This window comes from Protomyctophum parallelum, assembly GCF_964188405.1.
Source record: "Protomyctophum parallelum genome assembly, chromosome: 7".
In the NCBI taxonomy this organism is placed as follows: domain Eukaryota; kingdom Metazoa; phylum Chordata; class Actinopteri; order Myctophiformes; family Myctophidae; genus Protomyctophum; species Protomyctophum parallelum.
In genome coordinates, this window is record NC_139705.1 from 36,663,108 (window position 1) to 36,689,935 (window position 26,828).

Genomic DNA, 26,828 nt, shown 5'->3' on the forward strand with positions numbered 1-26,828 from the left:
GGAAAAAGATTATGGGAAACAAAGTTGTGTTACAAGAAGGCACAATGTCAAATATCAATATACAGTACAAGCAATGGTAAATACAGTTAGGTGCATGATTGTTTAAATACATAGTAATAACATGAGGCAGACATGGTTGTTGTGCAGGTATAGAAACATTTGCAGCTGATAAAAATGGCATCAGATATATATTAGTTGGAATCACAGTGTATGGCAGAAATAAATCTAGTGCAAGTAGAGAAACATTTGCAGTATATTCTACGGTAGAATATAATGGCAGAAGAATAGAATAGAATCAGTCCATCAATAGTCAACCAGTGGTCTATAAACAAAGGCTTCTACTGTGTTGTGTTCCAGTCAAAAGTCATTTTCTACGGTGGCACAGTAATAGTGTTGTCGCCTCACAGCTAGAAGGTCTCGGGTTCGATTCCTGACTGCGGTGCTTGGGGCGTGTTCTCTCCTCTGCGTCATCAATGCCCATACTCTAGGTGGGGTTGGCGAAAGGGTCTTTCTGTGTGGAGTTTGCATGTTCTTCCCGTGTCCCCTAGGGTACTGTAGGTACCCTCACAAAAACATGCAGTAATCCTGGTCTCTATACTGCCTCTCCCTGGTCACCAAGGGCGCCTGATGGAGGGGAAAGGAACTGGTTGGTACGTCCTACCGGGGAAACTCCTCTATGTTAGGTATATAAAAAGCGGCCTGCTCACTCCTTGTGCATTGAAAGGGGCATGAGCTCAGTTCGGGGCTCTCCCCAGGTTGGCAGAGGGAGAGTAGTGCCCAGGATTATAGCAATTGGCACCGTGTGAAAAATGGGTTACAAAATCATGGGATAGAAAAAATAGAAAAGTAATTTTCTATGTGGTGGTGTTCTAGAATACTCTGAAGGCGTATCCATGCGGCTCTGACCACACTCCCAGTCCAATGGCTAGCCGGATGGCGCTGGAAGCGGACGCTGTGCTGGACAGCCCCAGCGCTCGCCTCACCGCCGTGGCCGTCAGCGTGAGAGATGGACACAGCATCGCCTTCCTCGGAGACGCCAATGGGAAACTGCACAAGGTAGTCCACAATATATACTATTCGTACGACAAATGGTATAATTATGTTGGTATAATAATGTATGTCTGTCTGTGTATCCGAAAAGACTCTCACAAACCACTGGCTCGATCGGCACAATATTTGTTGTGGACACTGCCAGTAGGATACAGAAGTTATTTTCACAAATATTTTATAAAATCACACCTGTGTGAACTGAGCGGTGCAACTATACATACTGTACTAGCCCTCCTCCCTGGTCTGTGTGCGTGTGAACGTGTGCGATGCTGCTCAACAGTGCCACCCAGCGGTATTGGCGAGGTGTTGCAGCTGTCCATGCTCATACATACATACATACATACATACATACATACATACATACATAGCTGTGTAATGGAGCGCTTAGGCACCGCTCAAAAATAAGAATTTCTCAAAACTAGTGAAAATAAAATATCTACAAGCTCATGAGGCACCTTTTTTGTGCTTCTAAATTGGCTATTTTCACTAAGTGTATAGTATAGGCCAGGCCAGGGCATATGAAAAAACATACGATGAAATATGGAGAGGTGTTCTGCCAGACAGCGATGAGATGCAGGACATCTTTTTGTCACATACTGTAATTAAAAGAGTCTGTGGTCTGTCGGGTTTCGCGCTGAACCAAACTCTGCCATGGACAAAGTATTAGCCTGTGGATTTCAGGATTGATTTTAAGACTTTACTGATAACTTTTAAAGACCCCTAGTTACATATTAGCTATGCTGGTCGCGTATGAGCCTGAGTGCAGCCGTAGATCCTCAGATAGGATCCTGGTTGCCTGGGCTTTGTCTTTGAGACACCCTAACAGACAGGGCAACTGCTCAGGTTCTGTAAACCTACTTTCATATTGTTTATTTTGTTGCCTCTCTTTACAACTGGCATTGTGAACTAATAATCCCGATGGTGGCGCTACAGCAATCATTTAAAGTCGAGACACAAAGAGACACCAGATATCTCTTTTCGGTCTTGAGCTAAAAAGTTTGGGAAACCCTGTGATAAGCCAAACGCACCACAAAGCACCTCAAGCATTTTAAAGTGATGTCAGACATATTTCGCCCAGGTGCGTGCCAATGCCCATATTTGACCGCATTTGCTATGCAAACCCCAAACCTCCAAAGTATTCCAGTTATTTCTCAGTACACGTTGTTCCAACACACACATCCTCACACCAGCATACCACATGAATCAAACATCTGCCTTTCTCTCCTGTGGAACACGCGGGCGTGTGGTAGCGCTTAAAGGTGGTGTAAGTGATATTTTTAGGTTAAAACAAAAGGCGTTTTGTGAATAGTGTTTGTTCAACAAGGTTCTCCCCCTCTCTCCAGCTATTAATAAACAGAAAATGCATTTTCAGTTGGGCTTCCAATTTCATTCAATCAGGAGAGATGTGTAACAGTTCCCAAAATCCAGGGTTTTAAATTATTTTAATTGACTGCTGGGAGTGTAAAAAAGTTACCCAGGCCAGTATGTATATGACCAGATTTTTTTGTGGGCACAGAACTGCTTCACAACAGATTTAGGTACCATCCGTAACGTAAGACACTTGACCTTTGCTGTGAGGTATGTTTTGTCTTGGCGAGCGTACCTGCGTGCGTGCGTGCGTGCGTGCGTGCATGTGTGCGTGCGATCCCACAAGATAAATTATGTTTCATGGTTAACAAAGATCTTTAGGATTAGTTAAGTTATAATTAGGAAAAGATTTGGGTTACAATTAGCCATTTTTGGGTTGGTGCTGGCCTGGGGTTAGGTTTAGGGGGGAAGAAGGTCAAGAAATGCATTTATTGCAAAGAAATTGTGATCTAAAATGTTGCTGTCCTCAAAAGTATAGTATAAAGTGGGTGTGGGTGTGTGTGTCACATGGAGTCTCACTTTGAATTGCAACACGACCCACAACTAATTCTCTCATTCTCATAACTATTCATTTTATATCACATTAACACTCGTCATTCTATGTACATTAAGTGGCGTAAAGTGATAAAGCAGACCACATTCACGTGTTCCCGCTATGCACAAAATCACAAAACCACATACAGTACATTTCCAGTTCCGACAGGGCATCGTCCCAGGCTGTTAATATATAACATTATAATTTAACAGCATGGGGCGTGTTATGCTGAGTGCCTCCTCTTAATCATTTCCACTTTCAACTTGGGGTCCTATTTTCAAACATTTTCTGAAATGTATATATTTTATTTAAACAGAGCTACAAGCTCGCAAAGCATAGCGATGCGTCACGTTGTGAGCTTTTAGATCAGCTATTTCCGTGCAGTACCACTGTACGACAACGTCTACAATGGGGCTTAAGTGGTTATTAAATATCCCATTGATTCTGCGTTCCCCAGCACTACATCGGTCGAGCGAGAGGCTTTTTGGACGAGGCACGATTCCCTGCTAATCTCATTCTCATCAGCAGTGGCAGAAAGTACTGTAACTAAGTACATTTACTTATGTACTGTACAAATAAATTTTGATACCAATGCTTTTGTACTTTTACTCAAGTAATCTTTTTATTCCGAACTTTTACTTGTAACAGAGTATTTCTATTTAGTACTATTGATACTTTTACTTGAGTAAGAAATGTGAGTACTTTTTTCCAACCCTGCTAATCTCATTCACATAAGGTAACATGAGAGCCTGAAGGCCCTGGGAACCACTCAGAGCAGAGGTGTCTTCCTGCAGCCCATATTAGATTTAACGGTGTGCTAATCGCATTCATGTCCATTTCTACCCCACCACCCACGCGCAGATTTAATTCGATTTGCTAGTGAGCCGTAAACCCAAGTCATTCCTATAATTCTTTTAAATTGTTTTTTCCCTGTTCAGGCATTCATTCTTGAAATGTGAGGCACTTTAGATTCTATAGTCTGACACAAGGTCATTTCATACCATCTTCTTAAATCTGCAAACCAGAACTTATTTGAATAAGTTGAATAAAACATTGATTAAGTACTTGAACCCTAGTGTTGCTATTCTGTGGCAAAAAAATTGCTAATCTACACAACCTCAGACCACGATACATTTGCTATTTCTGCAAAGATATTTGGTGTAGAGGGACAAAAAGAGGGGGCCTAGTAACAGACACTTTGGAGACTTCAGTCAGGTTTACTCGGTTAAACCAAGCTGTATGGGATAATTTGTTAATACATTATAACTACACATCTTCAGTGTTTAGATGTGGTCTCCCTATACTCTTCCACTGAGAGCCATTGCTATGAGCCTGAAGCTCATAGCAATATCTCCCCTGTTCAAGGGGCAGATGTAGACGTTTCACCATCCACGTGGGATACCTGGGTTAGAATCCAGGGTGTTATGGTTTAATTTGCCTCTCTCCATCGGGAGAGAGGACATAAAACTTACAGATTGCAGCTTTAATTTAGCTGTCACTTATTTCCAGGACTTTTAATTCTTTCCAGTTGTGCAGCACACTCCAGAAGTGTAGTTTAACGCATTAAAACCAGAAAACCATTGTCAGATGCATTAAAACCGGAAAAGCATTGTCAGATGCTTTCCCGGTATAAACAAATCTGCAGAGCGGTGGCCTGTAGGCCACCTGTTGGCAATCAATGCTCCGGTGTCAAGCGTGTCGGCGCCAGGAGCTTCATTGTACATCTGCTATTTTTTTTACATTATAGTAAAATGATGATGATGATGATGATGACGCTAGGAAGGGAGGAGTGAGAGTTGTCCCGGCTCACTTCCTCCACTCAGAAGAACCTTCCTGGGAGGGGAGGCCTCTATGGATTTGCTGCCTCGAACGTCTAGCCACAAGCTCCTTTATGTAACTCTAACCCTGTTCTTTATTTGATTCAGCTGTGATATATGGTCTATTTCTCTGAAGTGTCTGTCCATGTTTCATCCAAGTGTTTCTGGGTCTTCTCTGAAGTAGTCTCAAGCCAGGCAACTCTTCAACTGTAACTGTGCCTCGCAATGGTGCAATGGGTTCTCGGGAAGAATCCGTTTCTGATTTATTTTAAAGAAAATATATGTTAAAATGTCTTTAAAATTCTGTTAAGCAGCAAGCTAGATTATGTTTTGACTGATTTTATTTAAAGTAGGACTTATTTTACACGGCTCTGAAGGCAAAATGGAAGTGGGGGGACGGGACCTCCAATGAATCTTTGTTGCATTTTCAGCTCTTCAGACTGTACTGTTGATCTAATTTATGTTCCATCACATGGCGGCACGTTGTGAACTTGTCAGCTCTTTTCGCCATGCAACACTGTCGGAAGCATTTGAAGACTGTTTGAGCCAACAGTCTGTCTCAAGAGACTATCTGAAGTGTTCAGTGTTCTGTGTGCTTTCATTCAGGTGTTCCTGGGACCGGGAGGCGAAGTGGAGATGTATGCCAGTTCCACCATTCATCCCAACTCTCCTATTAACAGTGATCTGCTTCTGGACCAGACTGGGGCTCACATATTCATAATGTCCAGCACCGCTGTAAGTCAAAGAAAGAGTACAGTACCTGTTGTATACTTAATTTGGATGCCTATTAACAGTTTAGATGCCGTGCCCTAGATAACGAGATTAACTTACCTTTGTCCAGGACGCCTGCATGCCCGAGATACCGAGATTTGATTTATTGTGGTTAATCCACAAAATAATATATATAATAATTAGCTCTTTTTTTTGCAATTTTAGCTAACGACCACTAGCGTCCACGTAAAAACGGCCAAAATCCCCACGTGCACGACTGCACGTCCACACATTTTTGCATTAATGGCTCATAATGTGCTCAAAATGCGATATTCAGGGCTTGATTTGAGCTTAATTTGATCGCACGGAAAAACAACCACCGTGGTTGCTCTGTAGTGTGGTGTGATTCACATCATTAATAATTGTGGTGCAATTATGGTGAATGTGGCCTCATACAGTATGACGCGAGTCATGGCCGCTGGAGTTTGTCTGCTAGCCAGCATGCTAATAGATGAAAATATTGTTTATATGGGTGGATTGCTTCCCATCAACAAATATGTCAACCCCATTATCCCACGCTGTACTCTGTGTACTGTAAATACACAGATGAACAGTATTGCTGTTATCATAGCATCAGTGTAGCCTACTGTATTTGACTAGTATTTGCATGTACGTATATAAATATACAATTCAACATGAGACACTGATGTATGCATGTCCAAAGACTATATCCATGTATATCAACACACAAGTGTGTGCGCTGCGTGCGCACACATTTATTTATGTCCATACAAAACAAATGTATACAAGGACACAAATATTTCGGTGCACTAAGGTTATATCCACAAAGTCAAGGCATAATGTCCTCATGATCCAACAAGCATGTCATGTCACCCAGCAAGTAGCAGTGTCTCTGCATGGCAGCTGACAATCATAGCAGGGTAGAAATGGCACACTCTGCCAGCTCTCCTGCCTCGTTTCTGGGTATCCCAAGTTGTCGAAACCCCCTGTAACAAACCAGTCTGCGGGCCCGCCAGAGGAAACAATGTTCCCAGTCCACTCCCGAACTGCCGCCCGTTGTCAAATGCTCTCTGTAGCTTCCCCCATGGGCCCGAAAGTCTGCACGCACGCACGCACACACGCACACATGCAACACAACAAAATGTAACCACTTGAGCCCTATACTTCATTGTAGGGTAGTAAGTAGCCTTGCCGAGCCATGAGGCCAGGAGCCTATCTCCTGTTTGTTTCTGTAGCGTGAGGCAGCTTGATGTACAAGTACACCCCCTGGACAGGACGCTAGTATGTCCCAGGGACTTACCCCCAATCCAACCCTTGATGCTGAGTGTCACGCAGGGAGGCATTTTTACAGTCTTTGGTATGACCCAGCCGGGGATTGAACCCCAACCTCCCAGTCTCAGGGCGGACACTCTAACCACAAGGCCACTGAGCATTGTAGGGTAACTACCATTATTATGCAAGCTTGTAGATATGCATTCTTTTTGCATTTTGGGAAAAAATGTTCAACTACCACCTAGTGACAAAATTTGGACGCCAGCTTGAAAGTGGTTAAACAAACAAATAAACACCCGCAGCCTTTTCAACGGTCACTCACATTGAGCGAGTCACGCAGATGTCTCCTCACGCGTCTGGACACAGCTTGTCCCTCCTTGTCGTTGCACAATTCATGATTTGTCAGATTTGTCTTTCACTGACACTTCCTCAAGCTGCGTCTTTCTCACCCCAAAAACAGAGGATTCTAGAAAAATGAGGGTGAAGACATAAAAGAAATGTGAGCAGCCAGCTGGCCGTTGAGGTCAAAGTTGTGTAACCCCGCTGTGAGCGCTACAACGCTCAGCTGGACGTGTGGGCTCAACCCAACAATGGTATTGATTAGAGAAAATGGCCGCCATTGTGTGGAGACCATTGACCCTCCAGAATGCGTCTGTGTAGGAAGTCTGAAGGTGATAGATGGTTCTGGTAAAAGCTATACAACATGGTCTAGTGACTAGACTACTCACTTAAACCCTGCCTCATGAACTCTGTATTATTTACACAAAGAATACCGCTTGAATGTTTTCATCTACACATTTCTTGCTTTGGGTCCCAAATGATGTGCTGAGACAAGTTCAAGTGTTCCTTGGCATTTTGCGATTACCACACATTATTATATAATATATACAACTAGTTTACTGTTTAGCTGCAAAACAGCTTTCATTGTCAGTGCATCTTTCTGCTTAGTTTTAACTATCTTCTCTCTCTCTCTCTCTCTCTCTCTCTCTCTCTCTCTCTCTCTCTCTCTCTCTCTCTCTCACTCTCTCTCTCTCTCACTGTCTCTCTCTCACTCTCTCTCTCACTCACTCACTCACTCACTCACTCACTCACTCACACACACACACTCACTCACTCACTCACACTCACTCACTCACTCACACACACACACTCACACACACACACACACACACACACACTCTCTCTCTCTCTCTCTCTCTCTCTCACACTCTCTCTCTCTCTCACACACTCTCTCTCTCTCTCTCTCTCACACTCACACTCACACACTCACACACACACACACACACACACACACACACACACACACACACACACACACACACACACACACACACACACACACACACACACACACACACACTCATGTTTACATTTGTGACCCGTCTGGTTGTTGTTGCTTTGATGTACCGTCGATAATTTAAAAGCTAAGAGCTTTAAAAGCTCTTAGGTTAAATGTATACTCCATCATACTTGCTACATAATGAGCTGATCCTAATGAGTTGATCTTCAAGATATCACCGAGTTGCATCACGACATCATCGTGCGACGGCGCATAAATTAGGCATTAGCGATGTGGGTCACTATAATTCCTACGTTCAGCCATCGTGACTCTTGTGTGTCATTTACCAGGTGGAGAAGCGTCCGGTGGCCGAGTGCGGGGACCACCACGACTGTCAGTCCTGTCTGGCTGCCAGAGACCCCTACTGTGGCTGGTGTGTCCTCGAAGGACGGTAAGTAGAGATCGGAGCATATCCGATCTCCAACTCTGTGTGTGTGTGTGTGTGTGTGTGTGTGTGTGTGTGTGTGTGTGTGTGTGTGTGTGTGTGTGTGTGTGTGTGTGTGTGTGTGTGTGTGTGTGAAGACAAGAGCCTCTGAAAATACTACGACCAATGATGGAAAGAGAGTATTATGTTTAACATCAGCGCCATTCAAGTTGCAGATTGATAGCCTCGGAATAGTAAAGGATTTAACATGCGACGCGACAGAGGTTCCTGTCATGGCAAATGTCCTGCGTACAGTCAGATGTTGCGCAACTGGTCAACATGATGTTACTTCTTGGGAGTGAGAATGCGTTGGTCTAATTCTGCTCTAAATCCTTTCTAGATGCGGGCAGCGATGGCAGTGCCACCGAGGTTCTGTGGAAGGCCACTGGCTGTGGAGCTTCGACCGGAAGCAGCTGTGTCTCAGCATTCAGGACCTCAGCCTCTACAACATCAGCAGAGGAGAGAAGACCGACGTAAGACCAGGGAGAGAGAGGTTGATGGATGGGTCTTATGAAGGGTATAAGACCAGGGACAGAAAGTACGGGAGTAGACAGGGGTCAAGCAATGTGTCCATTGACTTCGGGCATGTTCGGAAATACCTCACCGGAGTGCACTTGCCTATTAGTTTGCATTGCACAGTGCGCTCAGTGCGCTATTTCCGAACGCGCCCCTAAATGTTCAAAGATGGAGTGCCGTGACCCCCTAAAACATGATCATCAGGTATTATGATTATACTAGGTGAACAAAAAAGTGTACAAAAGTGATAAAATTATGTTTTGATGTGGCCACACCCACCAGTTCATTAAGTATACTTGGTTTTTACCTTAGCACCAGTGCACCACCATAGAGTATAAAGAAGGATAGAGACTGATCTGGCGCGAAGCTCTGCCCCCTCCGCTATTCATGTCAGTGGAAGTTGCTCAGTGGCGTTTTGAAGCACCCGGAAGGACTGTCTCAAAACGTCTACTTCCGCATTGGACCACCACATTTTGGTGGTCCAATGTTGAAGTGCAACCGAATGTTAAAGCCCAGCTGCACGGGGTTTCCTCGTCATGAATCCACAGGTCCGCCTGCAGTCCTTCCTCTTACCACTAGGGCCCAGTGCTTCAACGTTGGAGCGCCTCATTGGCCCCTTGTGCACCACCCACCTGAACTGCTCCGCTCCCACAGCTGGTGTATGATAAAGGGGAAGGGGTTAGCGGAGGCGATGATTTTGTGATGTCACTAAAGTGGCGTATTTCGTTTGGGGATTTTGACTCGAAAGTTAAAAAAAAGAATACTCAGGGAAGACCTATTTGAATATTGTAACCACACCTGGGGGTCTATTAGAGTAGAGTAAACATAGACATCCAATTCATACATTTATTATGTTACTACGTGGATATTCTCTCTGCATCTTGGACTTGAACCTGTTTCCTGTGTGATCTCTCCCTCCCTCAGATCACTGTGTCAGTAGCTGGACTCCCCAGTCTAGCAGTGGATGAAGCTTACTCCTGCTTCTTCCACGACACTGAAACGCCTGCCTACCTCAGCCACACCGGAGTGTCCTGCTCCACCCCCGACGCCAGCGCTCTGCCTCCCATTGGTCAAGGAGATGGTGCGTGGCATGCTTTTTGGCCAATCAAAGCACTGTTTCAAACTCATGTGTATTGAGCTAAAGATGTAAATGACACGTTATAAACTATCCCTTGCAAAATAGGCCAATAGATCATTCACAAACTGTTATTTAATGGTATAATTATAACGTTGTCTTGATCTTGTAGATCAGTAGATGACACCGGTGTGCAACCCAAATCAAGTCTGTTAACACTTGCATACCAGTCGGGTATCTGGCTGAACGCTCCCATTTCATGTCTTTGAAATTCTATAATGATTTTCTGGAAACAAAATATTGTCATATGTTTTTCGGTCTATTTATCGCCTTCCATGTCATTTTCACATGTCAGGAACCCCTGGCCATAAAATACAGATTCCACTTTATTGTCACATCACAGGTTTACAGTAAAAGACTGAGTGAAATGCTTCAAGCTCCCAACTTTTACAGTTTGAATAAAGGCCTAATGAATTGGGAATGAACCCCGGTCAAATAACCGGGGTTGTGGCTTTTTCAGAGCGGGAACTCTGGGGGGAGGGGAGGGGAAAAAAAGGAAAAAAAAAGAAAGTTAGAAAAATGTTGTATGATATTTTCATGTGTGAAAATTAATAAAAGAACTTTGATAAAAAAAAAGACATGTCAAATAATTCTCATATAATACAAAGCAATATTATTTGAATTCCGTATTCTCTTTTATCTTTATTTCAAGCACCAAACGCCTGAAATAAATATAACGATACTGTATAAGAAGGCGGCATTAATAAATGATGGATAAATTCCTCAAAGAAGCCTGCATGAATAAATGATGGATAATATTCTATGATTGGTTCAGATTCTGTGATGGTGACTCTGTCCCTTCGCTTCCTGAACGTGACGGTGGCCGAGACAGACTTCACCTTCTACAACTGTAGCCTGGTCCAGCAGCTCTCTGGACGCAGACCGTGAGTGTTTTAGTACTCTTTCAGTACTTTTTGTATGTATTATGCCTAGTGATTTTTATTTCAAATGTGATCTACAGTACACGTCTCATTATCTTTTATGTGATATCACTTTTGTGGTTTATTTACTCCCTTAAACCTTTTCAACCTGGTATCCCTATTTTGGGTCATTATAGACCAAAGATTTTCAGATTTTAATTTTAGTTTTTTTTATTGTAATATGGAATAATTATACCATTTAAATGCATTGCCAGTTAAAAAGAGAGATTCCACCCAAAATACTATCCTTATAGGCTATGCAATGTCTAGTTTCTGTTAGTTTTATTTATTTAGTGTTATAAACACATAATACAGTTGTATTCTACTGTCCTTTATTTTGTTAGTTTTAGTTAACTCTAATAAGCTTGGGTTTGTCTTTCCTTTTGGTCAGGTGTCATGGCTGTGTGAGCAGTCGTTGGGGTTGTAACTGGTGTATCCACCAACATGTCTGCACACACCAACATACCTGCTCCCACGGAACCACCGTCTACAACCAAAATGTGAGTTCACTGCTCTCAATGACGATCGGGTTCGATAGTAACTCCGGATTGCAGCTTTAAAGGGGCAGTTTAGTTTGTTGCCACATTATTTGGGCATATCACCACGTTATGGTTTTTAATTCGGCATTACAGTTACAGAGGAATGTCCATTGGCTTGTCCGTAGCAATGAGGTATTACTAGAAACTCCAAACACCGGCTTAGTTGGCTTAGTAATCAAACTGTATAAGTAAAGCTGAGTAGTTTTCTGTGTTTTGTTTGTGCAGTTGTTTTCATTGTCTGTCTGTCTGTCTGTTTTTTTAATTTTATTTTTTTTAGTATTTGTTCATGCGCAATTTTATTTTGGGACATTTCCTGTAATTTTAATTTATGTGAAACCCCACTGTTTTACACATCCCTCGATTTTGCCTCCTTCTTTCCTTTTATTTCCTCTCTCCCCATTATGTCCCTGTGTTATCTCCGCTTTTCCATCCCCCTGCTCGCTCTCCCCCTCTCTCTTTCTCTCTGTGCATCGCCTACTATTCTGTCATCAAGCTCAAGTGTCCAACCCGCACCACCTCCCCACCGCACCGCACCACCTCCCCACCGCACCGCACCACCTCCCCACCGCCAACCAAACATCCACCCACTTTACCTCCACCCATCCCTGCTACCACGACCACAGGCACATCAACACTGCCACTGCCCACAGAGCTCCCTGAGCCTACGGCAGTCCCCTCAACACCACCACCACCCACCCCAGAGCTTATGGCTGTACCCACCACCATGCCCCCTACCCTGGGTAGGACCTTGCCCTCCATCAGCCTCTCCACCCAGGCCACTACCGCGCACCTCGAGCCGACCACTAAAGAATCGATTCCCGTCGGGGATGGGGTGACGGAGGGCAATAAGGGCGACGAAGGAGACGCCAGGAGTCCCGTGGAAGACGAGAAAGGAGGAGGTGATGCTGTGCTAACTGAGGCTGAGTCCCCGGAGGCCCCTGTGTCCGCTTTTCCCGAGTTCCTTCCTGAGACTACATTACCTAGCAGTGCCATCGGCCAGGCTGAGCCCTCGGGTGAAGCGGTAGACTCCTCCGACGTACGGCCCACTGCCGCCCCTAGCGAAGCAGTCCTTGTAGCGGAACCTGCCAACAGTGACGATGGGGAGGCCGTACCCCTCAGTAACTCTGAGGAAAACGATACAGCAGCCTGGGTGAGGGAGTGGGAGACGGAAGCGATGGAGCTAGAGGTGGTCTTTGCCGCAGGTCCGTCTGTGGCGGGGGCCAGCGAGCAGACGTTCATCCACACTCGCTCATCTGAGCCCGATATCGCAGAATACTATCAGTCCGATTCCTCGTCTGACTCTCACGTGCCGGTGAGTGTATGTAGCCATTGTAGTAGTACTGCAATTAACCTTAACCATAGCCATAGGAATAAAATGTAGAGAAAGACATGCGTCCATTCCTAGCAACGCTGTGAGAGGAGGTACCGTACTCGATCCACGAGGGCCTTTGTGACCTATATGAAGATGTGTTGCTTATGGTATCCTTATATTAAGTCTCATCTGGTCCCCCATTAGAGTACTGTAGGTGGTTGGGAACACAGCAGTAGGGTGCTATCTATACTCTTACTGTATATCTATAGCTATAGATATACTACGACACCAGAGGATGCACATACTTCTACAATGGGAACTACTAACTTCAACATCTCTCTCTCACTAAGGAATTTTAGCTACTATGATGCCAGGTCTTGTTCACTGCCACCGCCAGATCCACATATAATGGGAAGGATATCAGGTTGTTAAATCACTAGCCCTGGGCTAGGGAGGTTGTAAACGTTATTTTAGAATTCATCCTCCCTTGTGTTTGATTTTTGAGTGTCTTCATCATCAGCTTCGTACTGTATCAGTTCACTTGGACCTGCTTTTTACCTTTGTTTAGTGTTTTTTGTTGTTGCTGTTGTTGTTTTCAGTTGTGTTTGTCTTTGGTGTGTATAGTACTGTAGGTTTCCTTATTTTGGTGAGTCTCCCACTGTAGGAAATGCACTGTGTACAGTATACATGATTATGCACTGTAGTAGGTCTATGCATATTATTTTAGATGGCAATATTTATGTGTGTTAAATATGTTAGCAGGAGTGTCCGTGTGTGGACAGGATCCAGGGTTCTTCTCTGATCCCAGTCAACGTGGAGAGGAAGGTCACTCTGGTGGGACAACATCTCCAGCTCTTTGAGGTAAGCTTAGCCCAGCACAAGTTAGTATCTGTACTCTGGTGTGATACTAGCATATCGTCACTGCCGCATTATGTGTGTGTGTGTGTGTGTGTGTGTGTGTGTGTGTGTGTGTGTGTGTGTGTGTGTGTGTGTGTGTGTGTGTGTGTGTGTGTGTGTGTGTGTGTGTGTGTGTGTGTGTGTGTGTGTGTGTGTGTGTGTGTGTGTGCGCGTGTGGGAGCGTGTGGGAGGGGGGGGGTGTTGGTGGTGAGCTACGTTTTGCATATGGACGTTCCCAATACAGATTCCTATGCTTGATAAAACATGTCCAGTTCTTTCATTTTTCAATGTACAAACCCACGACAGCAACGGGAACATGAAATCTGCATATTCAAAGGATTTATTTTCCTGACAAAGTGTCATCATTAGCTGCTGCCCCAGGTTTCTCCCAGAATGCTTTGCTTTCAACAAATACCTGGTGCCGCAGCCAATGGGAACATATTTGTTTAAATATATAACATGGGGTTTGTATTGGGCGTGGGACTGATACTGTTCTGACAAAAGATCAGTATCAGATTGTTGTATCTAATGTTGTCTGGTTTCCATCAATGTTAAATCTGCACTCTTTGCCTCAGCACTTCAGAAGAGAAATTATGTTCTCTCTGTCTCTCTCTGTTCAGGATAAGGAACTGGACTATGAGTGTGTGTTGGACATTGAGGAGCGATTGGTGGTGGTGGATGCTGTGGTGGAGACAGACGTAACAGAGCCTTCCATCTTCCTTATCACCTGCCAACTGTACCAGGTGACACACTGCAGCTTTATGTTGACTCTTCCTGAAAAGTAACATTTGGACATACAGTACACGATTTCCACCTGACAGCAACATGTTGCTCCCCTCCATCACCAGGGGGATTATTCAATTAAATCCAAACCGTTATTCATTCTGGAAGGGACATTGAGGTCACCCTCAGTTGCCAAAGGATTAGCTTAGCTACAGTGGGACAGAGCCACCCCTGGCTCTCCCAAGTGGTCCTGCACATGACATGGGGAGATATTCCCACATGGAACATGTGACATAATATGTGGTGAGGTCATTGTTGTGATGCTGCCATTGTGTTGGTTTCAGTATGCATACTCTGCCTTGTTGGAGGAATACCAGGCCATGGTCAGCGTGAGGAGGAAAAACAACTTCCTCATCGACAGCACTGAGGATCTGCACGGTAGGAAGTGTGTGTGTGTGTGTGTGTGTGTGTGTGTGTGTGTGTGTGTGTGTGTGTGTGTGTGTGTGTGACTTTACAGTACTTGTGATGGCCAAACGTACCCACAAGTTAAGTATAGTAGAATTTGTGCTGCGATCTGCCTCTCCTCCCCCTCAGCACGTCAGAAGATTGATAACCACAAGACTCCCATAGGACATTTATTGAAATGGCCGCATCCCTCCGCCTCCTCCATAGACTTAAAAACAATATAGAGGGCACCGGAAATTCCCTCCCATCCACTTGCATGGAGTTACTCACGCAGCTCATATTACTCCCTTTTCACGTACCCCTTCTTCCGGGTTGGGAAATGTGACAGGCGGGGGCCATGTTGGGCCAATGCGACGCGCATTTTGCATCATCTTACATGAGCAGACTCACCCCCGTGCACAACCACGTGCGCAAGCTCGTGCGTCGAGCCCATTGGACGAAACATTTTTTGCTCGTAGAGCAATCTAGTAGGAGAGTGGCGACACTAGTGTTGACTCCCATTGTAACAATGGAATGCGGAAGTGCTCATTCTATCTCAATGGGATAGTTGCAATGTTTGGAACTATAGCCTATAGCAACCCGCTTACCGGCGAGATCAAAGCGTGTCGCCACTCTCTTACTAGATTACTCTGGATCAAGTGTCTGCTATGATCGGCCATGCTGCATGCATGTCCAATGCGCTTCAGTTCTCCCTCTCTATTCTGAGGGCTTGGCTTCCACCAGCGATTTTGACACCTTGTCGCATTGAACGCCCATGTGTTAGTGGCCCCTTAGACATCTTCCGTATGGACTAAGAGTGGTTTGAATCTCGATTATTAAGGCGAGACACTACAGGTGAAATCATCATGCCGAAAATTGGGTTTTTTATGCCTGTTGACACTATTTTCTGATTTGTGGAGTGATAATTAGAGATATCAAAAATCCCTATTCACCTGGGGTGTCTCGCCTTAAGACATAACACTTCTAGATTTTTTTTCTTGTGTTGTGATTTGATAATGATATATTTAGTGTATATATCATTGCTGACAGTAACACAGATACAAGCACACACACGTACTTGGCAGACATACATGTACACCTTTGTTGATGTAAATGACACTTCCTATTTGAGCTGCTTCACTCTAAACTGTCCTTCCTCTGCTCTAGTGACGCTGTTCAACTGTTCGGTGGGCCGCTCGGACTGTAGCCGCTGTCGCACGGCCGACCCCAAGTACGGCTGCGCGTGGTGCGGTGGAGCGTCCGGCTCTCCGCGCTGCGTCTACCAGGAGTCCTGCAGCGACCAGATCCAACACACCTGCCCTGCACCGGTCATCCACTTTGTAAGACTACCCCCTGTTGCTTGCTTTGAGACAGGATATAATAAATAAATAGTGGAATTACAGAGACTCTGCATGCGTGCGTGCGTGCGTGCGTGTCAGAGAGAAGGAGATCCAACATACAGTAACCAATAACGAATAAATGGATTATCTACGGTTGTGCCTTTTGAGAACTTCACATGTCCTACCATGGCAATTCAGTAGATTGTCAGTGCATTGTCAGAAACAGAACATTGTCAGTGAGAAAGGGGGGCATTTGCAAAGGTGTTATACTGTATGTTCATTCTATTCAGATTCCCTGAATAGATAGAGTGCCTCTGCTGGACACTTGTTTTTGGTAGCAAAGCGGTAGAATTAGCCAGGCTAACCAGTGAATAAAAGAAAACTTTCAGTTGGAATGGCACATCTGTACATTCAAATTTGACCTCATCGTTTTTTCTCCTTGCTTATTTTCAACGTACGGTGTACTCTGCATCCCAGATGGACCCGGTGTCTGGCCCGGTGGAAGGGGGTACCGTGGTGACCATCTCGGGCTCCAACCTGGGCCAGAGGGCTGAGGACATCCAGAACTCCGTCACAGTGGCTGGGGTGCCCTGTACTGTCATCCACAGCAGATACGAGGTCTCCTCACGGTGAGTCCTTCACACGGCACCACAAGCCACCACATGCACCCGTCCATAGGAAAGAATTCACATTGCCCATCCATGTCATTGTGGATCGATACAGAGTCTTGCCATTCACCAAAAGGGGCTCAGCTTTGTACCTGCAGTACCTCCATCCGACTGCTGAGTGCATAGGTCGGGTGGAGTTGTAGAGTAGGTAAACACATGTACGTTATCTTGTCCATACATGAATTGTGTGCACTGTATATGCTCAACTGTAGGATTGTATGTGAGACCACAGGCAGTGGAGGGGAGAAGAGTGGACAGGCCTCGGTGAAGGTCAGAGGAGGTGGTCACGGACTGTCAGCACAAACCTTCAGCTTCCAGGTAACACCAACCAGTGCTTAAGTGCCTGCTCACCAACGCTGAGGATGTGGGTTCGGTGCTTCCGGCTTTTTGGCCAGTGTTTGTGGGAGGGAAGCTGGCCAGGGACGGTGTTAATTGCCAATCCTACCGGCTGGGGCTGTGGTTAAAATATTATTATTTGTATTAAATTGTTAAATTCTAATATTTTGGAGTAAACTGTTTTTTTATGTTTTTTTTGTTTAAATTGTTTTAATGTCTGGAGTCATGTGATGAAGATGTATCTGTCATATCTTTCCTATAACATTCTGATTGGCTATGATTGACTTCCAAAGTGTGTGTGCCCACTGCCCAGGTTAGTAAACCCAGCATGGCGGAGCTCCAAGGAGTGCACTTTTCTAGTCTTCTCATTTTATGTCTCGCTTGCCACTGAATCACTGATTAGACCCTCCCTCTGTCCTTACATTTGGTTCCATTTGTACACTCTGAGTTGAATTAACACGGAAGACTTTACACTGTAGATTGGGTGGGGTCCCAGAGATAAAACGTTTATGAAACTGGGGGGTCCTTGAAATTAAAAGGTTTGAGAATCACTGCTCTATTCTTCTTCCTCCTCTTCCATCTCCCCTCCCCCCCATCCCCAGGACCCTGTCCTGAGCAGCATATTTCCCAAGAAAGGGCCCAAGGCAGGGGGCTCGGCCCTCAGGATCAGGGGCCGGAGGCTGAGGACTGGTCAGCCCAGTGAGATCAGCGTGCTGATTGGAGGAGTGCCCTGTGTTGTGTGAGTGTCCCTGTGTGAATTGCATACTGTATCTCTCTGTTTACATGTTATGAACTTGAAATAACAATTGTGACACATGCACACCTTTTTTATTCCAGTAGATAGTTTGTCTGGATAAAGAAATGCCTATTTTGTTAAAGGGATTTCTTTTTTTCCCCCACCGGAATCTCTTATTATAATTTACATTATCGCTGTCAGCCAGAAACTTTCTATATCCAAGTGTTACTTTTCAGGAAATTGAAAATATTCCAAAGATTGGTAATTTTCTGTGCTTTTGTGTGACACTGTCATATGACTGATTTATGGGGATTCATTATTATTTTTAAATGGAAATGCAAGTTTTCTGTCCGACCACGACAATATGTGTCAAAGTTGTTTATGTGTTACTGTGTTATTGTGTTGTGTCTTATTGGGTGTGTTCTCTGTTCTGTGTCCAGTTCAGACATTCTGGACGAGCAGATCATTTGTCTGAGTGGAGCCAGCAACAAGACAGGAGAGCATGGCATCACGGTGCGGTTTGCTGGTGTAGAGCGACATCTACAGGGTGTGGTGTATCATTACACCCCAGACCCTAATATCACCGTGGCCACTCCGTCCAAAAGCTTCCTCAAGTGAGTGTCTTACCTTTCCTGAAAGCTATCTATATGATTATATAAGGTGTACTGTTTTTATCATAGTAAAACATAAGTAGTCATTTATTTAAAATGAACATGCATACTAAAAAGAACATGAATGTGAAGTGAGCGGTGCTTTTTATCATGCCGCTGAAGATGATGATGATGATGATGCAGTGTTTCCCCTATATGCATTATTGTGTGGCGGGCCACCACACAATCATGACTAGCCACTACAGTATGATTTTTAGTAGGCTGCCACGAATAGGCCCAAAAAAGACTGCAACAGACCGCAAAAAGAGGCAAATCAAATTCACAAAAATATTGCGTGTGTGTTCACGGGTCTGACGCATGCACGCATAGGAGGACTTTGCTATGTTTCACCAGTTTCAATTGAAACAGGCCTCCACCCTCAGGGGGTCTCTGAGCTCCGACTGACCGCCAGGCGTCATTCAGCCCCCAAAATGTTAAAATGTTAAAAGTTAAAATGTGCAGCATTGGGAGGTAAATGGGAGACACTTTATTGTGAAGGGACGACAGGATGAGGAGAGGTGTTGTTTCTGCGTAATTGTCGATAGTAATGGCTGTTTGCGATATTGAACTGTCAAAACTATGTGTCAATACGCCTGCATCAACAGAATAATTAAGTCATAAGTATAATGGGGGCATCATATTTGGCCTTAAAACGAGCCTCCAGATTTCTAAGGCCACCCCTTTTGTACGCACACTGCACGAGCGATAGACACCCAAACACACAATGTCACATTGTTATTATTTGTATAAGAAACTGATAACATTGACTCTTAAGTAATGATTTTCCCTGTTTAAAGTACAACTTCTCTCTCTCTCTCAACCAGGGGGGGCAGAATCATCCGGGTTAAAGGCCACAACCTAGACGTGGTTCAGGAGCCTAAGATCAGAGTGACCCTCAGCCCCCCCGACACCCTCCCTCCCAGGAGGAAGAGGAGGAGGAGGAGGAGGCGAGAGGGGGCACGCGGGGGGAGCGTTGGGGATGAGGCGGGCGTCTTGACGAGACGCAGGAGGATCGTTCCAGAGCCCGGCTGCCCAGAGGGAGCAATCTGTGACGTCCATTGGGTATGGAGGAGTATATGTGATGGACGGACGGTTGGAGGTGTGCGGATAAATAGAAAGAGATGGATGGATGCATAAGTATCTTACACTTTATAGTCATACTCTCGAATCCATAGCCTCCTGGGGATCTTCATCTCGTATCTGCATACAGCAGTTAACAGTTCATCAAAAAACATTTTGGGGTGCGCGGAACGCACAGCCGTCATTATAATTGGGGGTTTAAAATAAAGAACCTAGCTTAGGATTCATCAGCAGAACATTGTTTGTGTCTCTCTAATTTGGTGACTGTCATTTAAATAGCAAAGCACCAGGTGCAGGTCCACCTAGCTCTTAAAGGGATTGGAATACCACACTGTAATTTATCTATTTTCATGTTTTGCCCAAAGCACTCCCATGACTAATTCAGAGATTAAATGAATCCAGATTATCTGCATCTAACTAGAATACCGGTAATTGGAGTCTAAATAGGACCCAGACACGTTATTATGGATCCCACCACAGTTCTAGGCAAACCCATGCTGTGATTGGCCAGTAGTTGCTGTGATTGACAGTTCTCATTTTTGCAACTATGCCTAAACCTAACCCTAATCACGTTTTTTCCTTTTTTCCACTGTCATCTGTCCCAGTATGATTCTCGCTGCACGGTGAGCAGCTCGTCTCTCATCCTGTGTCCCACGCCCTCGGTGGGCCCTGAGGCCAGGAGGGCGAGGATCAAAGTTGACTTCCTGCTCGACAGCCTCCATTTTGACTTCAACGCCGTGGGAAACGAGGCCTTCAGCTACGAGCCCAACCCAGAGCTCTACCCCCTGAACCAGAACGACCCCGGCAAGCCCTACCACCACAAACCTGGCAGCATCATCTCCGTGGAGGTGCGTGGTGGATGATGGGACTGCAAAGTGTTGCTACGCTTTTTGCTGTATAGGATCAAAGATTGATTGTCCATTATGCCATCATTTGACCACATGTTCTACCAACTTGCATAACGACACAATTTAACACTTTTCTGTTCTGCAAAGCAGAACGTTTGTCATAATGCCAACGCATGGCAACGTTTGTCATAATTTGTAAGCTCAATATATAAACGGCAAATCCTATCCCGGCCTGTGGTGTACTGGAGACTTCAGAAATGCCTCTAGTACACCACAGGCCGGGATAGGATTAGCTGTTTATATATTGAGCTTACAAATTATGACAAACGTTTGGGCCTCCCTCAACATATTCTTTTTTCTTTTTTAAGTGTAAATCTGCCATTACAGTGTTGGGATTTCAGAATGATGCACACAGTACAATCATTGAGTCTTGATTTTTACTCAATCATTGAGTCTTGATTTTAACTCAGTGAGTCAGAGAGAAGTCATTTGATCATTTTGCCCCCAACCAATAAAGGGAGAGAACCTGGACCTGGCCATCTACAAGGAGGAGGTGGTGGCTCTCATTGGGGAGGGGGTGTGTGCGGTGAAGACCCTGACCCACAACCACCTGTACTGTGAACCGCCGTCCCAGCAGCCCTCGGTGGTGGCCGGCAGGATGCTGGAGGGAGTGGACAGCCTGCCTGAGTTCACCGTGAGTACCAGCCTTTCTCACAGCCTACAGGACCGCATTCCAAAAGTGCTCTTTTATGATGTCAATTCTGGGCTCAAATTCAAGCCCGGTTGCACTTTAGGGAAAGAGGGTTTTAGGGAGTAAATAATTGGTTATTTTGTATTTATTAAATAAATAAAAATTGTCTTTTAAATCATCAAGCTAAGAATGTGGCATATGATTAGCTCGCAGATCAGTTTTTTGCAATGATGATCGGTCGAACAGTTTTACACACACTGCCAGAATTTTACTAATCTTTCAAGACCCACGAAATATGTTGTTCTATGACTATCTAAACATCTAAAAAGAAGTGTCTAATTTCATCTGGGGAAAAATCGGGGGGAACAGATGTTCTGTTCTTTAGTTATTGGCAGTTGAATATTGCTTGTTTTCACCAAAAACGCTGTCTCGGAAGTTGTGGGAACAGAAAGCAGAGAATAGTTTTTAATGGTGCAAAGAGTGGCAATGGCAGTCAATGAGTACCTCAAAATTAAAAATCACACGCATGTGAAGTGAGGGCCGCTTTTATCATCGTACATCATCATGACGTAAAATAGACACTATGGTCCTAATTCATTAAAAAGAAATACGCCACCGTTACACTGTGGCGGAAACAGATATTGTATTTATCTGTCCGATCAAGCTACGTTGAGATGACGTGCTATTCAGAGAGTGGTGTGTACCACAGGTTCGCAGGCGTATCGCAGGTGTATGTCATACTGAATTCAGAGGGTGCAAAGTGATCGGAAAAGCACCCGACAACCTCATCTGCATAGATCCGATATTTAAAATATCGGATACTGTATATGTCAATGCAAAAGTCGTCTTTTGAGAGAGAGAGAGAGAGAGGGGGAGAGAGGGGGAGAGAGGGAGGGGGGCATGGGCCCTCGACACTGTTTGCGCGATAAAGAACAGTAGCCTATACATTCATAAGTGAATAATTATAGGCCTATACCTCGTAGGCCTGGGATCCTCTTGTTTGAAGAAATTATAATCCAGTGAGTTTATCCAGTGAGTTAAACTATTCTGTGTGTGGCATCCATGCATGTGATCAATATCAATATACATTATTATAAAGTCTGTCCGTCATGTTTGTGAACAAGGGCGAGTGGAGGTGACCTGGCTTAAAAATATGATATGACTGGCCGACTTTCAAACACGCTGATGCCATTCATTAGGCTAATGTGGTCTTCTATTTTTTATATAGGGCTATATAGCCCTATTCATTTTCCAATGTGAATCGGATCGGCAGAACGCTGCTGTCTGCCCCCCCCCCCACACACATACACACACCCTGCACACACACACACACCCCGACCGACAGTCAACTGACTCAAGGAGGAGGAACAATGTTGGATTCGTACAGTGCAGAATGCAGATAAGCCTATGTTCTTATTATAATTGTGAGTTTGTTTTTTAACATGCGCAAGAGCCGATCTACAAGCTCACAACGCGTTGCACTGCGAGTAGAAAGCTGTCAAGTGAGAAGCGCAATCGCGCATGCTAGAAATATCCTAATAAATAAATAAAAAGGTGTCGTGCCTAGAATGCATGCATTAGGCATACAAGTGCACTCAGCTTTTATTATATAAGCTATAATTTCTTTATGTGCTGATCGACCAATATGTTGGGGACACATGCCTACATATTTTATCTGAGATTTGGAAACAATTTATTGATTCAGCATGAAGACTAAAGCCTTCTGAATAAATCTATACGCAAGTGTATGCTTCCGCAAATTTCTCCGCCACCTAAAGAGGTCCCGTAGGATTTGACGGAGTTTCCGATCAACCTACGTGAGCGTCAAGTTCACGGCCATTTCCATGAATTCCAAATATATTATGTGGGAAATCCATGTAAATGCCTTTCCGCTAGCGTCACGTCATTATATCAGCGGAAACGCGTTGAAGAATCAGGACCTATGTCTATTTGCTCAGACACTATGACTTAAAATTCTCCATTCATTGTCAATGGGATTGTTTGTGTAGGACAAAGTCTGTGAACATACACTAAAAGCTGGATATAGGAGGGGCTAGCGCCCCTCAAAAAGAAAGAAAGAAAATAAAATGATTATAGTGAAATAAGAGGCAAGAATTGTGAACATTCTACAAGCTGATATTTATCTGTGCAACCAACTCAAACTAAATGTACTGTAATGCCTCAACTCCTACAATTCAAGTGCTTGTCAGGGTGGGGGACTGGGGACTTCAAATCTTATTATTTTGGGGGGCTGCGGCCTGAAAAGGTTGAGAAGCACTGCAGTAAGGCCCTCTGTGGTTGTCCCGTGCAGGTCCGGATGGGCAACCTGAACTTCTCCCTGGGCAGAGTGCAGTATGACAGCCAGGCTCTGTCCACCTTTCCCCTGGAGGCCCAGGTTGGTGTCGGCGTGGGAGCCTCTATAGTGGCCCTCATTGTTCTCATCATAGTACTCATTTACAGGTAAGCGCAGCACTCCATATACATGTACATGGCTATGAGCTCTGATTCTGATTCTGAGAACCATGACAACCTGGATGTCATGTCGGACCACACAGTAAAGCATATCAAGTGCAGTGCTGAATCAAGTTTTACTGGACATTATTTATGCTCCATATTTCACATTTCCCTAACCTCCTTTATGACACAAACAATTTTCTGCTGATGAAACTAATCTGCTTATGTGTGAAGTGAAAGCATTAGTCCATCTACCGGAGCAGCATTAATGGGACACTTCACCCCTTTTGCAACCAGATCTTATTTTAATGATGTTTGCGAGACGACAGTTTTTTATGTGGGTAATATGTGTTTTTAGATATTTTAGTATTTCAAGTGTCTGTGATGTCATGGACACTGGTCTCACTTCCTTCCTGGACTACATGTTGTCAGAGTGTTAATACATATAAAGATGGTCGGTTGGAGACACTAGAGGCAAAATGGTACACAAAAGGGTTAAGTGTCCCTTTAATACAGGAGATTACTTGAATGAATGACTGACCTGTACACTGTTGAAAGATGCAATGGAAATAAGCATGTCAATAATGTCAAAAAAGCAAGTTAAGCAACCTAGAGATGTGAATGTGAATACAGTAGATGAGTGTTTCAACCAGGGGGGCAGTCAGCCAGATATTTCGTGAAGCCTCATTTGAAATCGGTAGTTCATATAATGGCCTGTTGTGGCGCTGGACTGGACCCAAAAAGCCCCATAGCTCCATAGAGGCCCATGTATTTTGGCCCAACTTCACCTAGACTGTATTACCTTAATAAACATCGTCATGAATACTTTCTTCTTCCAGTCACTAGTTTAAAGTCTCATTTCTAATGTCATAATATTCTTTTTGGATAATTATGGTCCCATTAATTAAAAAAATGACCATAAAGTCGCGTATGTTCTGAGGGGCGTGGCTACCGTTACAGTCTATGATCGGGATTCCCCTCCCACTCGAGTCAAAATAAAAACCAACGGAGAAGAAGGGGGGAAGTCCCGCCTCGTTGTCTGGGCAGCCAATGACCAGCTGGTACAAAACGGAGCCAGCCAATGGCCAGCTGGTACCAAACGGATCTAGAAAGATGGCGACTTACAAGCATATTATTACAGGCTTCATTTTACGTTCATGTTAGACCCGCGGAACGCTTTGTCCATATTTTTTACAGTCTATGGTTTCAACCCAAGCTTGTGTTGGCCTTTTCAGCACCCTCTGGTGGACATAATGTGCAGGCATGATATACTGTATCTATCAGGGTTTTACAGGATCCCCAAATAGCCATAGCCCCTACTGCGAAATGGTGAAAGAAAGAAAAGAAGATAAGAAGGAAATAGTGACCTATTAGATCACAAGCAGTTTCCCTCTCCTTTCTGTTGGTCCCCTGCTGGGGATTGTGGCCCCACTTTGCAAACGATCTATAATGACAGACAGGCTGCAATGAAAATCATGTAGATAAATGCATTACATAATATACATTTAGATTTATGAAAATAGTCAAATGTACACACGCACGCACACAACTAGAACAAATATAGTCACCAGCTTCCTGTCGTGGGTTCTATGTCACTAACGGTTTGATTGTAAGCAAAAGCAAAGCATAACTCTGGTCACTTCCCTGACCCCATGTCTGTCTCTCTGTATGTCGGTCGGTCAGGAGGAAGAGCAAACAGGCAATGAGAGACTACAAGAAAGTCCAAATCCAGCTGGAGAACCTAGAGACCAGTGTCAGAGACCGGTGCAAGAAGGAGTTTACAGGTATAGTATAGTCTGAAGTTAACACAGCGTTTAGAAGGAGGTTACAGGTATAGTATAGTCTTAGAGTTTACAGGTATAGCATAGTCTTAGAGTTTACAGGTATAGCATAGTCTTAGAGTTTACAGGTATAGTATAGTCTTAGAGTTTACAGGTATAGCATAGTCTTAGAGTTTACAGGTATAGCATAGTCTTAGAGTTTACAGGTATAGTATAGTCTTAGAGTTTACAGGTATAGTATAGTCTTAGAGTTTACAGGTATAGCATAGTCTTAGAGTTTACAGGTATAGCATAGTCTTAGAGTTTACAGGTATAGTATAGTCTTAGAGTTTACAGGTATAGTATAGTCTTAAAGTTTACAGGTATAGATAGTCTTAGAGTTTACAGGTATAGTATAGTCTTAGAGTTTACAGGTATAGTATAGTCTTAGAGTTTACAGGTATAGCATAGTCTTAGAGTTTACAGGTATAGTTTTTATGTTTATATTGTATAAGTATATGTATACGTTATCAAATCATGAGGTACCTGATGATTTCCATCCCTTATATATCCCTATATATACTGTATATATGATTTCTTACTTCATATATTTTCTATAAATGTACAGCAGTGGTTCTCAAAGTGGGGTCCAGGGACCCTCAGGGTTCCTTGAGTGGGTTCCAAATGGGCCCTGACAGGTCTGTGACTCTTTGAAATGTAATAAAGTTTAAGAAACAGTAGTAATGCACAGTATTGTTAGGCTGCAATATAGCTGAAGTTTCTCCCTCTTTCCTGTTCTCTCTCTCCACCTATCCAGACCTGATGACAGAGATGATGGACATGTCCAGTGACCTGGTGGGCTCAGGAATCCCCTTCCTGGACTACAAGGCGTACGCCGAGCGCATCTTCTTCCCCGGCCACCGGGACTCGCCACTGAGACGAGACCTGGACGTGCCAGAGAGTCGCCGTCAGACGGTGGAACAGGGACTCATTCAACTGTCCAACCTCCTCAACAGTAAACTCTTCCTCACCAAGGTCAGTGCGGGTTAACAGCTTGAACATCCCAAAAACAAAATCGTGTTTTTGTGCGGTTAATGGGTTTTTGAAGCTTGCCTATGAAAACTCTGGTAGTTTTTTGCACTCTCTTGCAATTTCTCTAAAGCATTATTATGGATTTTCTTTGTGCACAATATAAAATTGAGAGGTTCTCTCTGCTGTTGGATGAAATTGGTGACCACCAAT

General features: G+C 44.2%; 1 protein-coding gene across 2 annotated transcripts in view; it reads left to right on the forward strand.

The window, feature by feature from the left end:
* The window catches only part of plxnb1a (plexin b1a), an 83,880-nt gene that overhangs the window by 44,359 nt on the left and 12,693 nt on the right, over nt 1-26,828 (forward strand). The window contains exons 6-27 of one of the 2 annotated variants that reach the window (XM_083770136.1): nt 874-1,056; nt 5,377-5,505; nt 8,404-8,504; nt 8,878-9,010; nt 9,978-10,134; nt 10,964-11,072; nt 11,500-11,608; nt 12,141-12,959; nt 13,719-13,820; nt 14,477-14,599; nt 14,924-15,017; nt 16,191-16,363; nt 16,841-16,992; nt 17,244-17,349; nt 17,970-18,106; nt 18,544-18,717; nt 19,578-19,815; nt 20,439-20,681; nt 21,199-21,375; nt 23,684-23,832; nt 25,510-25,610; nt 26,404-26,621. In XM_083770136.1, coding sequence (XP_083626262.1) covers nt 874-1,056; nt 5,377-5,505; nt 8,404-8,504; nt 8,878-9,010; nt 9,978-10,134; nt 10,964-11,072; nt 11,500-11,608; nt 12,141-12,959; nt 13,719-13,820; nt 14,477-14,599; nt 14,924-15,017; nt 16,191-16,363; nt 16,841-16,992; nt 17,244-17,349; nt 17,970-18,106; nt 18,544-18,717; nt 19,578-19,815; nt 20,439-20,681; nt 21,199-21,375; nt 23,684-23,832; nt 25,510-25,610; nt 26,404-26,621 — 3,927 coding nt within the window. The remainder of the gene's footprint in view (nt 1-873; nt 1,057-5,376; nt 5,506-8,403; nt 8,505-8,877; nt 9,011-9,977; nt 10,135-10,963; nt 11,073-11,499; nt 11,609-12,140; nt 12,960-13,718; nt 13,821-14,476; nt 14,600-14,923; nt 15,018-16,190; nt 16,364-16,840; nt 16,993-17,243; nt 17,350-17,969; nt 18,107-18,543; nt 18,718-19,577; nt 19,816-20,438; nt 20,682-21,198; nt 21,376-23,683; nt 23,833-25,509; nt 25,611-26,403; nt 26,622-26,828) is intronic. The other variant, XM_083770137.1, reaches the window with a different exon arrangement.